Genomic DNA, 15,000 nt, shown 5'->3' on the forward strand with positions numbered 1-15,000 from the left:
TCATAACATGATGTCATCACTAAGAGTAGTCAAGACTGTTATCAAATCAAATGACATCATAGCTTAATGAGGTCAAGACTTATATCCTTGATAGCTCAGTGGACATTTTCAGTGGTGAAAATCTTTTTCAGCAAATATTTTCCTGCTGGGATTCTAACATTTGATGAAAACAAACCAAATTTTAGTCATGTCTGCTGATTACCAACACTTACAATTTCGTGAAATTTGGAGGCTTTTGCTCCCAAAATAACTGAGAAAACCTCAATGTAAAGCTTTTACAAACATGACCCCGCTGTGACCCCAAATGTGACGGGGGTCAACCAAGCTAGGGTCACGTCGGTAGATTATCAAACCCTTCAAGTGTTCAAAGTTTTAAAGCTCTAGCTTCAAAAACGCCCGAGATAACATCAATGTTAAGTTATTATGAATCGAACATGGCCCCTTGTGACCCCAAAACTTGACGAGGGTCAATCAAACTTACGTCAAGTCGGTAAATTATCAAACCCTAGAAGTGTGCAAAGTATCAAAGCTTTAGCTGCAAAGACATCTGAGATAACGTCAACGTTAAGTTTTTATGAAACGAACATGACCCAGCAGTGACCCCCAAATTTGACGAGGGTCAACAAAACTGGGGTCACTTCGTGAAATCATCAGACCCTAAAAGTGTGAACAGTTTCAGAGGTCTAGCTTTAAAAACTTCCGAGATAACCTCAACGTTAAGTCCATACCACCGGACACATACGAATCCTAATACTCACCAATTACTCAGGTGAGTCAAAAATGCTGGTCTGACAACACGCCACCAAACATCGTTTTTGTCATCATTTTGGAAGTGCAACTGTAAACACAATAACCCAGAGGGAGACAATTTGTTAAAATGCAATATTCCGGGTTGCAAACCGCGTCAACACTAGCTCGATATAACACGTCATACTTGTCCGTGACGTCAAACGTAAATCGTTCGTCGCTTTTTTTTCCAGTCTGAAAATGTACAGAGCTGCGATAACATTTGCGAGTTCAGTAAGTTTTGAGCATATTTCCTTTCTTTTAAGTGTTTTATGACTTTTTCTTGTGGATTTTGCGATTACAAAGGTAAGTTAAAAATTGACCATGAGTCGCAGCGGTAATTATCAACATTGATTGGGTTTTGAGAGTGAATGCTTACAATCGTTGTCCTCGGAAACACGAATCCAAAGCCGCGATGGTTCCACACATCAAACAATCAGCCTCATTGGCTTTTACTTTGACAATCCGCGTTCCACCTGAAAGCTCAAACCCATTCACCACCTCGATTTGTTGCATGGGGAACATGAGGTTTTTTTTATTCCCCAGCTGGTTATGAATGAAAACTCGTGAAAATGATGACAAGATGCCCTACTACATGTTTCTGTGAGGCTGAGCCTTCTTTATAGAGTGTTCTTAAAAGAGCCTACACTGTGTACTAACGACACGGGACTCAGTCCATACAGTTCTGACCTGAGGGCGCCGCTGAAGAGCCCGGCCACGAAGAGACCCGGGAGACCCCGCACCTCTCCTAGCACGTCCATCACGTACAGAGGCAGCAGCTGAAACACACACACACACACACACACAGTTTCATTTTTCATTTCATTTATTTTATTATTCCATTGCTAGAAAATTCGGAACGTTTCCTCCCAGTGGAAAGGTAGCACCAACAAGAGTCAAGAGTGTGCGCGCGTTTAGGTGTAGTCCACCACCTGCACTTATTGAAGAATGACCGAGATCTTTTACGTGCGACTGTGATGACACGAGGGTGGGACATGGCTACCACCTCTCAGACTTCACATTCAAGTGACCCCCGTCCGTTGCGGCCTGGATTTGAACACTTGATCTTAGGAACATAAGTCCAGTGCTCTAACTGAGCTAACTGGTCCTGACCTCCAACACCCCCCCCCCCCCCCACATTCTGTCCATACCTTTCAGTCCAAGGCTACTTGTGACCAACTGCATCCAATGGCTGCAACTGGGGGCCTGGTAGCTCAGTTGGTAGAGCGCTGGACTTGTGATCGGAAGGTCGCAGGTTCGAATTAGGGCCAGGACGGACACGGGTCAACTTTATGTGCAGACCCAGAGACGGAAGCCATGTCCCACCCCCGTGTCACCACAATGACCCGTAAAATACCACGGTCATTCTGCCATAAGTGCAGATGGCTGATATCACCTAAACACGCACACCCTTGTGTATCTCGTCAAAAGCCACGAGGGCGTAAAACTCGAATCATATAACCCATATCATGTCCTTAAGAGGCGAACTATTTAGCCTGTAGGACATAAAGCATTCTCTTTCCATTGCTACAACTGAAATATCCTCAAAAACACCCATACACGATGAACCAGGCTGAGCATGCATTTCCACTAGAGCTGTGTACTGGTAAGAATAGACTGTGTTTTCGGAAAAAAACCTCTGTTAAAGTTTGTGTGGGTTGCTTTCACATTTGTTTTCCATAGACACACTGATTTATATGATTGGATCCTATCTTAAGCTCATGATAATCTTAAAATGTGTTGAAGGGCTGTAATTTGAGTCATGTCATCAAACCCTGGAAATATCACTCTTTGGAGAAAATATTTGTGTTACACACACACACACACACACACACACACACACACACACACACACACACACACACACACACACACACACACACACACACATACACGCACACTTATTATCCCAACTCGACCCCGATATGACCTTTAACTTTAACACGAAGGTCAACCAGACATTTTGTTTGTTTTTCTGTCTGTGCAATATAAAGACCATAAGGTCGATGTAATCGTGAATGTCCTGTTTTGTTAAAATTAAAACGTGACAGTACAGTAATATTCTAGATATAAATTAAATGTCTATGGAATTTGTGTTTAAATTGACCAACCTGGTCAGCCTTGCTGATGATGCCACTAGTGACGGGGTCACACTTGGCATAGTAGCCGTACATGACCACTCCTATCATGCAGCCGAGGTACAGAATCAGCCATAGGCCGGGCACGTTCAGCCAGAATGCCCTGCGTGGTAGGCAACAACCTTAACTCATTGTGGAAAGAGCATCCGAAACCACCGGTAAGGCGATAATGCCACTCGACAAAATGTCTTGACACACAAACACATGCACTCAAACACGCACGCACACAAGTACAACCAACAGAACGACAGGCGTAAATACATTTTAATTATAGACCATCGATGCACCATGGCACACACACACACACACACACACACACACACACACACACACACACACACACACACACACACACACACACACACACACACACGACTTACGTCTGAGCACGCCTAAGTGTGGGTAGAGAACAGGCTCGCTGTACCATAGCCTGGTTACACACACACACACACACACACACACACACACACACACACACACACACACACACACACACACACACACATGACTTACGTCTGAGCACGCCTAAGTGTGGGTAGAGAACAGGCTCGCGGCACCATAGCCTGGTTACAGCTGTACACACACACACACACACACACACACACACACACACACACACACACACACACACACACACACACACACACACACAAACGACTTACGTCTGAGCACGCCTAAGTGTGGGTAGAGAACAGGCTCGCTGCACCAGAGCCTGGTTACTGCCGGACACACACACACACACACACACACACACACACACACACACACACACACACACACACACACACACACACACACACGACTTACGTCTGAGCACGCCTAAGTGTGGGTAGAGAACAGGCTCGCTGTACTATAGCCTGGTTACACACACACACACACACAAACACACACGACTTACGTCTGAGCACGCCTAAGTGTGGGTAGAGAACAGGCTCGCTGTATCATAGCCTAGTTACAGCCGTACACACACACACACACACACACACACACACGACTTACTTCTGAGCACGCCTAAGTGTGGGTAGAGAACAGGCTCGCTGTACCATAGCCTGGTTACAGCCGTACACAGCTATCCAGGTTGTAAAGGCCCCTATGGTCAGGCTCCAGACCGAGTGACGCACCGTGATATCCGGGGCGAACCTGTGATTGTTAATGTTGTTGTCGATGATACCTGTATTTCCGTGTTGTTGTTGTTGTTGTTGCTGTTGTTTCATGTAGGCAAGTTTTGACTAACTGTTTTAATGTAGACTGGGAATCGAGACGAGAGTCGAGGTGTGTGTGTGTGTGTGTGTGTGTGTGTGTGTGTGTGTGTGTGTGTGTGTGTGTGATCGATTTCGAGGAAACTACTCGACCGATCTTCATAAAACGTTACATAGATATTCTTCCAGATGATATCCCCAAACTTGTTTTCCTTCTTTTGATAAGCATAATAATAATAATAATAATAATAATAATAATAATAATAATACGAATATTTGTAACGCGCACATATCTCACCAACAGGCGACTCAAGGCGCACATACACTCATTCACACACACGGAGACTTAAAGTCACTAACACACACACACACACCATCAACCATTAAATATGTACAGTTATTCAGGGTGGGATGGTGGTGGGCAGTGTAGAATGCATGGATTATTTGGAAGAAAGGAATGTCTTGAGTGCAAATTTGAATGATTCGAGGGACTGTCTTTGGTGACTTCATATCCGGCTTTTAGTGATAGTTGAGGCCCACATCTTTCGATCAAATTAATTGAAATTTTGATCAAAACAATCTTCGACGAAGCCGGGACTATGGGATTGCATTTCTGCTTGGAAGCTTGATAAATAATAGATGAGTTTTGTCATTTATCTGACAATTCTAATTAAAATTAAAATGGTAGTTTTCATTGAAAAAAACGATTTCATCTTAGCTTATTGTTGATATTTTCCTGATTCCCCCCAAATAATGTACATAATGTTATGTTTGGATTAAAAACAAGCTCAAATAAAAAGAATAAATAAAAGCGCGCTTTCCTGTCACGCGATGTACGCTACTGCGCTAAACTGGCTTCTCTGTCCAAGTGATCACGCTTTCCAGTTAATGTGTGTGTGTGTGTGTGTGTGTGTGTGTGCGTGCGTGTGTGTGTGTGTGTGTGCGTGCGTGCGTGTGTGTGTGTGTGTGTGTGTGTGTGTGTGTGTGTGTGTGTGTGTGTGTGCGAGAGAGAGAGAGAACAGAGAGAGAGAGAGAGAGAGAGAGAGAGAGAGAGAGAGAGAGAGAGAGAGAGAGAGAGAGAGAGAGAGAGAGAGAGAGAGAGAGAGAGAGAGAGAGAGAGAGAGAGAGAGAGACCGTCGGACCGGTCGACAGTCATGCAGGCACACACATCCACAGACACCCCCCCCTACACACTCACAAAAAAACAAAAACACACACACACCACCACAACAAGCATACTTACTCTGCAAATAAAACGCGCCCACTATTCTCCATAGCCTCCCAACCTTTTGAGAAGCCCCCTAGTTTGATGGAACCCTGAATCAGTACAGCCATGTAGCCAGCCAGCATCATACCCACTTGGAAACAGTCCGTCCACAGCACCGCTTTCATGCCGCCCTGTCCCGGAATGAATAGTTAAATGACAATCATAAATACTTTTTAACGGCTAACATCGCGGGCGCGACAGTCAGCGCTGTAGCTCTGTAATACATTCGGTGGCTGCTATAACAAGGCTTTTCTCTCCTGGAGACGGATGTTGGGCTTTTATCCGAATTTGAATGCATGCATCCAGTTAACTGTATACCTCCACGCCTCCCTGTCCGGGAATAATGGTGTCATACACTATTGTACAACTCTGTGACAGATTAGCAGACCTGGTTGGAATTTTCACCAAAATAAAACCTCTATGTCCCAATGCGCTACTGTCCAACAATAAAGGGTTTTGCAGAACTTACAATTAGGCTAAATAGCAAATCAGCAAACCTGTTTGGGTTGGTGTTGTTTTCTTGCAAAAACATACAATTGCAATTTTGATGATTAAAGCCCCATTCGGCCTGACAGGAGTTTTACAGAACGATCACATCTTTTCGCTAAAACAGCAATACTAACCTGATTGAACACACTCACACTAGCATTGCACACCATTAATGACTCTTTCAGATTACTTGAATGATTATTTTGCGCGCGTAAACCAGTACCTGTTCTCGTGGTTTATTCAACCCTACTTTTCCGTCATGAAACAAAAAGAGCTGCATCTTACAAGCACCAGTCAACTTATTCACACACCTCGCTTGACCTACATCCGGGCTCCCTACTTTTAAACTTGTAAAACTCCGAATGGTCCTGACTTTGTCTTGATGATAACATCATTCTTTCGTGTTTTAACTTCCGAGTCACAAGATGTCAATTTATTCTTTAGCTTATAAACGTTAGGTATCTGGGTGCGTCTCAGAATCTCGTCCTCTGTTTGTGACATTATCACCAAAAGTAAAATCTTCCCAGAAAACGTTGATAATACTATTTACACACTTCTCAGGGTGTACCTTTTCAGTTTAAACAAGAAAAAATATAACATTGCCTTTAGTTTGCCATATATTGAACATTATTTGGACCATGTGTGCAAAATCACCCGTGTAACATGGAAACAATAAAAGACAAAAAAACTGCATTTATAAGGCTGAAAACGACTTTTATTCAGTTATTATTGTTGAATCACAAGCCATTATAGAGTTCAATATGAAATGACTACATGCAAACAACAAAATAATGTTTTTTTCAAAGTTCCATGCATTCGTCAAAATTTCAATACAAAAATGAAAATTAATTAATGATATCCTGATCAGAACATGTTGATACATGGCATTCATTCAGTCTTATTGACATTTAACCTTCACAATAGCATATATACAAAGATTTGTTGCTCTAAGACAAAATGTTAGAAAGTTATCCCAAAAGAATGCAAAATGGTCACCGATGTAACATGGAAACATCACTTTTGTAACAAAGAAACGGTTATGCTTTTTCCCACAAACTTTACTAAATGAAGCTGATTTTGCAACCAGATTCTTCTTAGGTAAAATGCCAAACACTAAAACAGGGACAGAAAGAAAAAAAGCTGGACAAAATCAAGCAAACTTTGCCCCAAAAAAGAGAAACATTAATGAAAAGTTCATCACCGACGTAACTCGGAAACGAACAACCAGACATGTATTATAAGGTTTGACATGAAGAATGCAAATGTTCAAAAGTGGTTCATTCAATTGTTAAGACAATAAACCAAAGGCATTGGTTACATATAGAACAGTTGCCACTTGCAGTTAATTAATTTATTTTAAAAGAAATAATGCCCCCTGGCATTGAAGGTGGGGTCACGAATCATGGTTGCATCAGATGTAGGGACTAAGGAAATATCATCGATCCCTGGAAAGCAATAGTAGTTCCCCTCCGGTTTCCTTCGAAGGAACGTTACCACCAGTTCATCAGGTCGAATCTCTTGCACCTGAAACATGCAAGTACCTGCGATTTCAACTAAAGATTGATGCAATATGTGTACTAGTTTCACTAACATGAATTTGTTTAATGTCTATCAAGATTTTGATGCATCCACATTCACTGGCTAAAAACAAAATAAAGTAATTATTTTGTTCAGACTTACCATTCCATTGAACATACAACTTTTACAATTAAAGAAAACATTGACACTTACCGTTCCTTTAAATGGATTTCGGAAATTTAATTTTGATCATAATTTTTTATATTTTTAATTTTCAGAGCTTGTTTTTAATCCAAATATAACATATTTATATGTTTTTGGAATCAGGAAATGATGTAAAATAAGATGAACGTAAATGTGGATCGTTTTATATAAAAAAAAAAAAATTATTACAATTTTCAGATTTTTAATGGCCAAAGTCATTAATTAATTTTTAAGCCACCAAGCTGAAATGCAATACCGAAGTCCGGCCTTTGTCGAAGATTGCTTTACACAAATTTCAATCAATTTAATTGAAAAATGAGGGTGTGACAGTGCCGCCTCAACTTTTACAAAAAGCCGGATATGACGTCATCAAAAGTATTTGTCGAAAAAAAAAAGAAAAACGTCCGGGGATATCATACCCAGGAACTCTCATGTCAAATTTCATAAAGATCGGTCAAGTAGTTTAGTCTGAATCGCTCTACACACACACACGCACAGACAAACAGACACATACACACACATACACCACGACCCTCGTTTCGATTCCCCCTCTATGTTAAAACATTTAGTCAAGTTTTGACTACGTGAAATCGAAAGAAAAACTATTATTAACAAATGTTTAGCCTAATTTTTCACTTCATAGAATATCATAGCAGCAAAAACTCACCTTTTCTTAAGAACCTTGGGTGTTGATCACTGTCGTAACAAAATCACAGACTTCGGAAACATTCTCGAAATCTTTCTTCGCTGCTGGAACCTGAACTATTTCTCTCTGTAACTGCGCATGCGTAGTCACCCGCACCTCTAAGTCACTACGCGCAAAATAGTTCTAATCTTTCTTCAAAACTCTGAACATTATTTGCAAAACCGTTCACCATCGTAACGGAATTTTGAAGAAGCATGTCATATTGCGCAACTTTCAACTTAGTTTGCAGATGCAATTTTGAGAAAATAATACTTAAATAACATTTAACTTAGCGGGTTTCTATGCCCTTTAATGTCAAGATCGTGTTGAAGATGAATATGCACATTCTAAAGTTCAAATTTAGGACTTGTTGCTGTTGCACGCGTGTGGAAACCTATGTTACGACAGTGATGGCAAACTTTCAAGCGATTAATTTCGTTTAAAAAAACAATTCTGTGGACAAAATAACATTTCAACTGTCAAGTACACTTAAACCAAACACACATAACAAAAATAGCAGTCCTTGGACATTCTAAACGATTCTTGTAGTGAGGTACAAAACTAGTTGATGGTTCATGTCACAGATCAGACCTCCATTTTTCACGCATTTAATCATTTCTTTCGCAAAACAACCTTCATAATAATCATGCAAAATACTCAGTTTTGTTTGTACTATTTCTTTATTCATTTTACTTCTCAAAAATACCAATATCATGATTTAAAATTCAGTATGTTTCAATTGTGGGCTAATTTGATTATGGCACACACAAAAGGTTCAGTTTCTGAGACGCACCCATCTAGCACTATAACGAGGCTTCCTATTGATACCTATACGTCCACGCAAAATACATTCTGTGAAATGTGTTCTGATTGTAGACACGGGCGCAATAGCCTGGTTGATAAGACGTGGGCCTCACAAGCGGAAGGTCGTGAGTTTAAATATACCGGCTGGTGGGTTTAGGGTCGAGATTTTTTCGATCTCTTAGATTGCAAGAGGGGGTGTATTTTTTGTTTTCAAATGTTTTTGTTTTTTTTACAATTTTTCAAATGTTTTACATTTTCATTTCTGAAATATCCCATTGGAAAATCTGGTCGTTTCCACCTAGAGGAAAGCTAGCACAAACAAGAGTCACGCTACCAAGGTGAGTGAGTGTTAAGGTTAATCATTTCGGGCCGAATGACCGAGGTCTTTTATGTGCCTCTGGCGGCGGTGACACTGAGGAGGGACATGGATACCGCCTCTGAGTCATCACACTTAGTTGACCAGTGCCCGTCCCGGTCTAGATTGGAACCCTTGACCCGAAGATCGCATCTGTAGTGTGGTACTCATTCAGCAATGAGAGCCGCCATGGAAGGTGTACTCACAAATGCGGTGTAGACTGTACAGATGAGTCCCACTGATATGATGGATCCCCACAGGTCGATTCCCGTCACTGCCCAACGACAGTTTACATGGGATAGACGAACAGGCAGACAGACAGAGAGGTGGTAAGACATAAGGATGTAATATGAATCATCTGACGTGTGCACAGTGTGTGTGTGTGTGTGTGTGTGTGTGTGTGTGTGTGTGTGTGTGTGCAAGCGTGTGTGTGCTATCTTGCTTGCGGGCCCCCCGTTTGTGCATGCGTGTGTGTGTGGCTGATGTCTGAGCATTACTGTGTACGTTTGTCTATGTGGATTAGCGTGACTGTGTGCTACTGTGTGTCTAGGATTGAAATGTAAGAGTTGAGATTAATCTAAGCTTGGGCTATAGTAGCTTCGTCCAGATTAGTATCAAGAAGCTAACGGCAACCCTTTAGCGCGGCGCAGGAGTCGAACATACAGAAAAGGTAGCTAACCCGTTGGTAACCCTCAATCTATTTTAATTAAGCATTTCAATTTCATTAGCTCAGCGTAGGATGAACATGCCGTTCTTAATGCAGAAATCAGCGTTCGAAAAGTGACGACGTTCTGTTCTAAATGACCTTAGTCGACCTTTCCGACATAAAATGCGTGATGAAATGTTTCTTCGAACTGGGTTCCGGTTTTGATTTATAGACAATCTCTTGTTACCGTCTTTTTTTGTGTCATTTTGTGCTTTGAGTCGTTGATTTCTTGTGCAAATGTCATAATGGACACGTGAAACAAGGTTGTTATTACCACAGGAGCTTTTATCAAAGCGCAAAGCGATCCTTATTGTACCTTACTACCACTATTCACTACAAGGAATTTAACGCCGGAAGCTCAGCACTGCTGACTCGCTCCGTTTCAAGCTTTGTTGCACCACACTTTGAAGTAATCCCACACTTTGAAGTAAACCCATTTTTTACTTCAAAGTGTGGGGGGATCTTCCCACACTTTGAACTAAACTCAGTTTTTACTTCAATGTGTGTGGGGATCTTCCCACACTTTGAAGTAACTTACTTCAAAGCGTGGGACTTTTGCATCGCCTGTTTGAGCCTGATAATTTTGTCCAAAAAAATGGCAAAGTCTTTTGGATGAGTGAACAGAAAAAGTGAGCGAGCCAAGAAACATAGTGATGTTTGTTATCAGGCTTTAAGCAATGTCCCATTGTTGAGTGTGACGAAAACTCGTGGTGACGATTTTAAAACATGTTGGGTCATGCGGAGACTATCTGGGAACAATTGGGCTAATTCGGCACGATTTTACAAGCATGGGCTCACTGTAAAAAGCCCCCCCTACGACATTTCTCCACAAAATGTCCCCACTGTCACAATTTCCCGCCAAATGTCCGCAACTGCGATAATATCCCGCCACTGAAATATTCCAACTGCGACAACTCCCCGCCAGATGTCTCAGCTACGATAATTCCCACCAAAATGTCCCCACTACGACATTTCTCTGTTTTTCTGGTTGCACACCCCCGAAGCAATCGGTTGCACACCGCCGAAGATATTTCAAAGAAACAAACAGGAATCTATTTGTGTCCGCCTCTGGGTATGTTCCAAATTGGTATGGAAAATCATATATCTGCTTGTCTGTGCCGATTTGGTGTACACAATATATATAAATATATATATATATATATATATATATATATATCCCATGACCTCCCTTCTTTGTCTCTGTTACTTCAGTATGGGTATATATGTTGTATTTTTATAGCTCAATAAATACATCATGGACTCCAAAAAATATATGATAGTGCAGATTCCGATTTGGGCAAAGGACTACTTTCCTCCCGACCTTTGACCTCGCGCCGAACAATGTGACACATTTGTATGAAGTTCTAAAATCGCATTGCACGGCTCAGAAAACCATATCAGTTGCACGCAAAAATGAATCTCAGAACTGATCTGATGTATGAGATGCAATAAGCAAAAGTTTCTTTCATTATGAAAGCAATGCAGGTCGAAAAAAACGAACATTCAACTTACAAGATAACCAGATGCTAGCGAACCAAAACAAAAACACGAGTACCCTCCCCTTGCATCGTTAGCAGACGACTTTTGAGAATCTGTCGGTAGTGTGTTTTGCCGGTGTGCGCCTTCAGCTATCAAACATCGGCTGTTTCACGTGTTTTGCGAGCAAGTCTACTCTTTTGCCTGGCTCTGCAGTAAGTCCACATATTTTTCCGTAATCCAGTCATATTCCTTCAAAATGCAATCAATCGGCGGTGACAGACGTGTCGGTCGCGTTTTCCTCTCACCCATACCAGTTTAAGTTCATCCATGCAAACACACTCGCAAAACAGTTTATCACGTAGATACATTTCAAATAGGGAGCAAATGGTTAAATCTAAACCTACATATTTGTTCCCTAAGATTTGCTTCTCTGTCAATAAGCCTAATTACACACGTTCGAGAAAAACAACGTGGAATCAATTCTGAATCGAGTAAGCCAAATGGGTCCCAAACCCGTTTCGCCCGTTCTGCCGACCTGAAACGCAAAACAAAAGAATTGTGCGCTTCAACTAAATTAATTTCTATTCGACTTCATTACTTTCTTGCAACTTATGAACCTTTACTTAAAGCTTTTAAATGGTTAGGGTTGAAAGTAGTGTTACCGCGTACTTATCGATGCACTCATTCGTTTTATTTTTTCAGCGACGGTCACTTAGTTTAAGGTTGCAAAAGGGCTAAGTCTCGCTGGCAACAGTTTTACCCTGCACAGATCGCAACAGTGCCGCTAGTAGTCTACACTTTGTGTTTGATGGTAGAATGGGATATACAGATTACAACACTCGTGGTTTTTTATATGGCTTGTATTTCAGTCAAGACCCAGCGGGAATATCAATCGAGAGACACTCGCCAAAGGCTCGTGTCTCCCGATGATATTCATCCGCTGGGTCTTGACTGAAATACAAGCCATATAAAAAACCACTCGTGTTGTAACCTATACATATATGAGGCTTTGCCAAAAGGTGCTGGGGGGGTGCTTGGACATTTGTGACAAACTAAACCTTTTCAGTTGATTTTTTTTGGTGTTTTAAGTGATACATTAGTCTTTGATGAACACATTTGTGTAATAAAAGAATGGTTTGTGCATTTGGGAAATGTGTACGGTTTGATAATATGCCATAAAACGCCAATTTTAAGAAAAGCCACATGTGCAACAAAACTGACCACAGAAGCCATTAATATCATTTCATACAACTGGTAATGATTTATTTCTAGTAAACAGACCCTGCAGAAGCATTATCAGTCTTTAAAAGTACATTTGGAGCCAAATCTTGAATGCAGTGTCACGTAATGTCGCAAAACGCTCAAACATCATAAAAGTCAAAACTGATACTTTCTGCTAAGTAACCACAAGAAGTATAAACCCTAAAATAAAATATAACACTTCAACAGAAACACTGACACATGTTAAAAATATCCCTAAAAGTTGTTACAGTTTGCTCAAACTAGTTAAACATGTTGTTGTAGGTGTCACGTGTTACAAAAATATTGATGGACATGAAAATATTCATAATATTTGAAATAACAACCAGAATGTTATACATACACTAACTTTTCATTTACAATCTAAAGATTAGGTTATTTATGGAATATGAAAACAGAAACAATAGCAAAACATGTTAAAAGCAAGTCATAACAGCATTCTACGTGTCACATGTTACACTGTGTGAGTGGACATGAAATTATTCAAAATGTTATAAATGACAACTGTGATATTAAATAGACCTTTAGGATACATTCATATTTTGAAGATTAGGTAATTATGGAACATCAAAGCACCACAAAAAAAGTAACATCATGTTCAAAACAGGTCAAATCTGCGTTCTACCTGTCACGTGTTACATGGAGTCAGTGGACATGAAATCAATGAAAATGTCAAAAATAACTACAATATTCAAACAGACATTTAGAATACAGTTTTAACCTAATGTCTATGTACATCTGGAACAAGGTTCTCAATCAAATCGAATTTTTTTAATTAGTTGTACGTAAAATCCTAGCAAAATCCAAATTTAAAAAAAAAAAACTTTGATTTTTTTTTATGTTGGGGAGGGGGGGGGGGTGGTGTTAAAACAATCTCATGAAAATATTCCTTCCCCCTGCTAACCCAAAAGCATTTTTTCAGCTTTGGCTACAATATTTACAAGGACATATATGTCTCCTCCTAAATCGTTGCACGGATATGAACGTATCGTCCTGAATCGTAACACGGATATTAACAAAAACAGAGGATCGAATTTTTCTTCAATCAAATTTGCCTCCAAAAGTAGCAAGCAGTTGTATATAGGTTACACAATATGCAAGATAATCAGAACTCGGAGTGTGTAAGCTATTTATCCCATTACTCCGACGTTTTCATTAAAAACACTTACTTTTTCCACTAAAACCTGCCCGTGCCTGTTTTCAGCTTGCCAAAAGCCTCCGCAGTCGAAATTCATGTCAATGAATTCATGCGCATAGCTAGTTCCCATTTGTCAGCATAATGGACGGCGTCATTCGACTTGTATGTAGACATTCAGTCATTCAAATTGCTTATAAAAAGGTCTGCTATCTGCTTTTACATTTTGAAAGTCATTTTAAAATATCCTTGTGTATCATGTATATGACATCGACTTTCGTTATACTCAATTCGGCATACCGGGTTTATATTTTTACCAGAATTGCGCACGATAATGGCAGCGCAACAAATTCAGTTCGGGCCGTGCTGGTTTGATCGTTGACCCAAGTCAGTTTGCATGCAGTGTTACTGTTTGTCAGTCGGGGATAGAAATGTTGGCTGTCATCGCGCTGTTATGTTTTGGTTTTCACACGTGGATCACTTACATATTCAGTCGGTCGGGTTTTGTGTGTGTGTGTGTATGTGTGTGTGTGTGTGTGTGTGTGTGTGTGTGTGTGTGTGTGTGTGTGTGTGTGTGGCCGCCCTTCGTGGTCGGCTGGGCGTTAAGCAAACAAACAAACAAACTCTCTCTCTCTCTCTCATTCTCTCTCTCTCTCTTTCTCTCTCTCACTCTCTCTCTCTCTCTCTCTCTTTCTTTCTTTCTTTCTTTCTTTCTTTCTCTCTCTCTCTCTCTCTCTCTCTCTCTCTCTCTCTCTCTCTCTCTCTCTCTCTCTCTCTCTCTCTCTCTCTATCTCTCTCTCTCTCTCTCTTCAGGAACCGACAAGGAATAAGATGAAAGTGTTTTTAAATTGATTTCGAAAATTTAATTTTGATAATAATTTTTATATTTTTAATTTTCTGAGCTTGTTTTTAATCCAAATATAACATATTTATATGTTTTTGGAATCAGAAAATAATGGAGAATAAGATGAACGT

General features: G+C 40.5%; 1 protein-coding gene across 1 annotated transcript in view; it reads right to left on the reverse strand.

The window, feature by feature from the left end:
* LOC138952123 (sodium-coupled monocarboxylate transporter 2-like) overlaps positions 1–15,000 on the reverse strand; it is a gene marked incomplete in the record, with an annotated part of 49,145 nt that overhangs the window by 20,163 nt on the left and 13,982 nt on the right. Inside the window, 5 exon segments of the mRNA XM_070323720.1 lie at positions 1,477–1,565; positions 2,898–3,027; positions 3,924–4,064; positions 5,367–5,521; positions 9,652–9,719. Of these exon segments, the coding sequence (XP_070179821.1) occupies positions 1,477–1,565; positions 2,898–3,027; positions 3,924–4,064; positions 5,367–5,521; positions 9,652–9,719 (583 nt within the window).

This window comes from Littorina saxatilis, linkage group LG2, assembly GCF_037325665.1.
Source record: "Littorina saxatilis isolate snail1 linkage group LG2, US_GU_Lsax_2.0, whole genome shotgun sequence".
Classification (NCBI taxonomy): Eukaryota; Metazoa; Mollusca; class Gastropoda; order Littorinimorpha; family Littorinidae; genus Littorina; species Littorina saxatilis.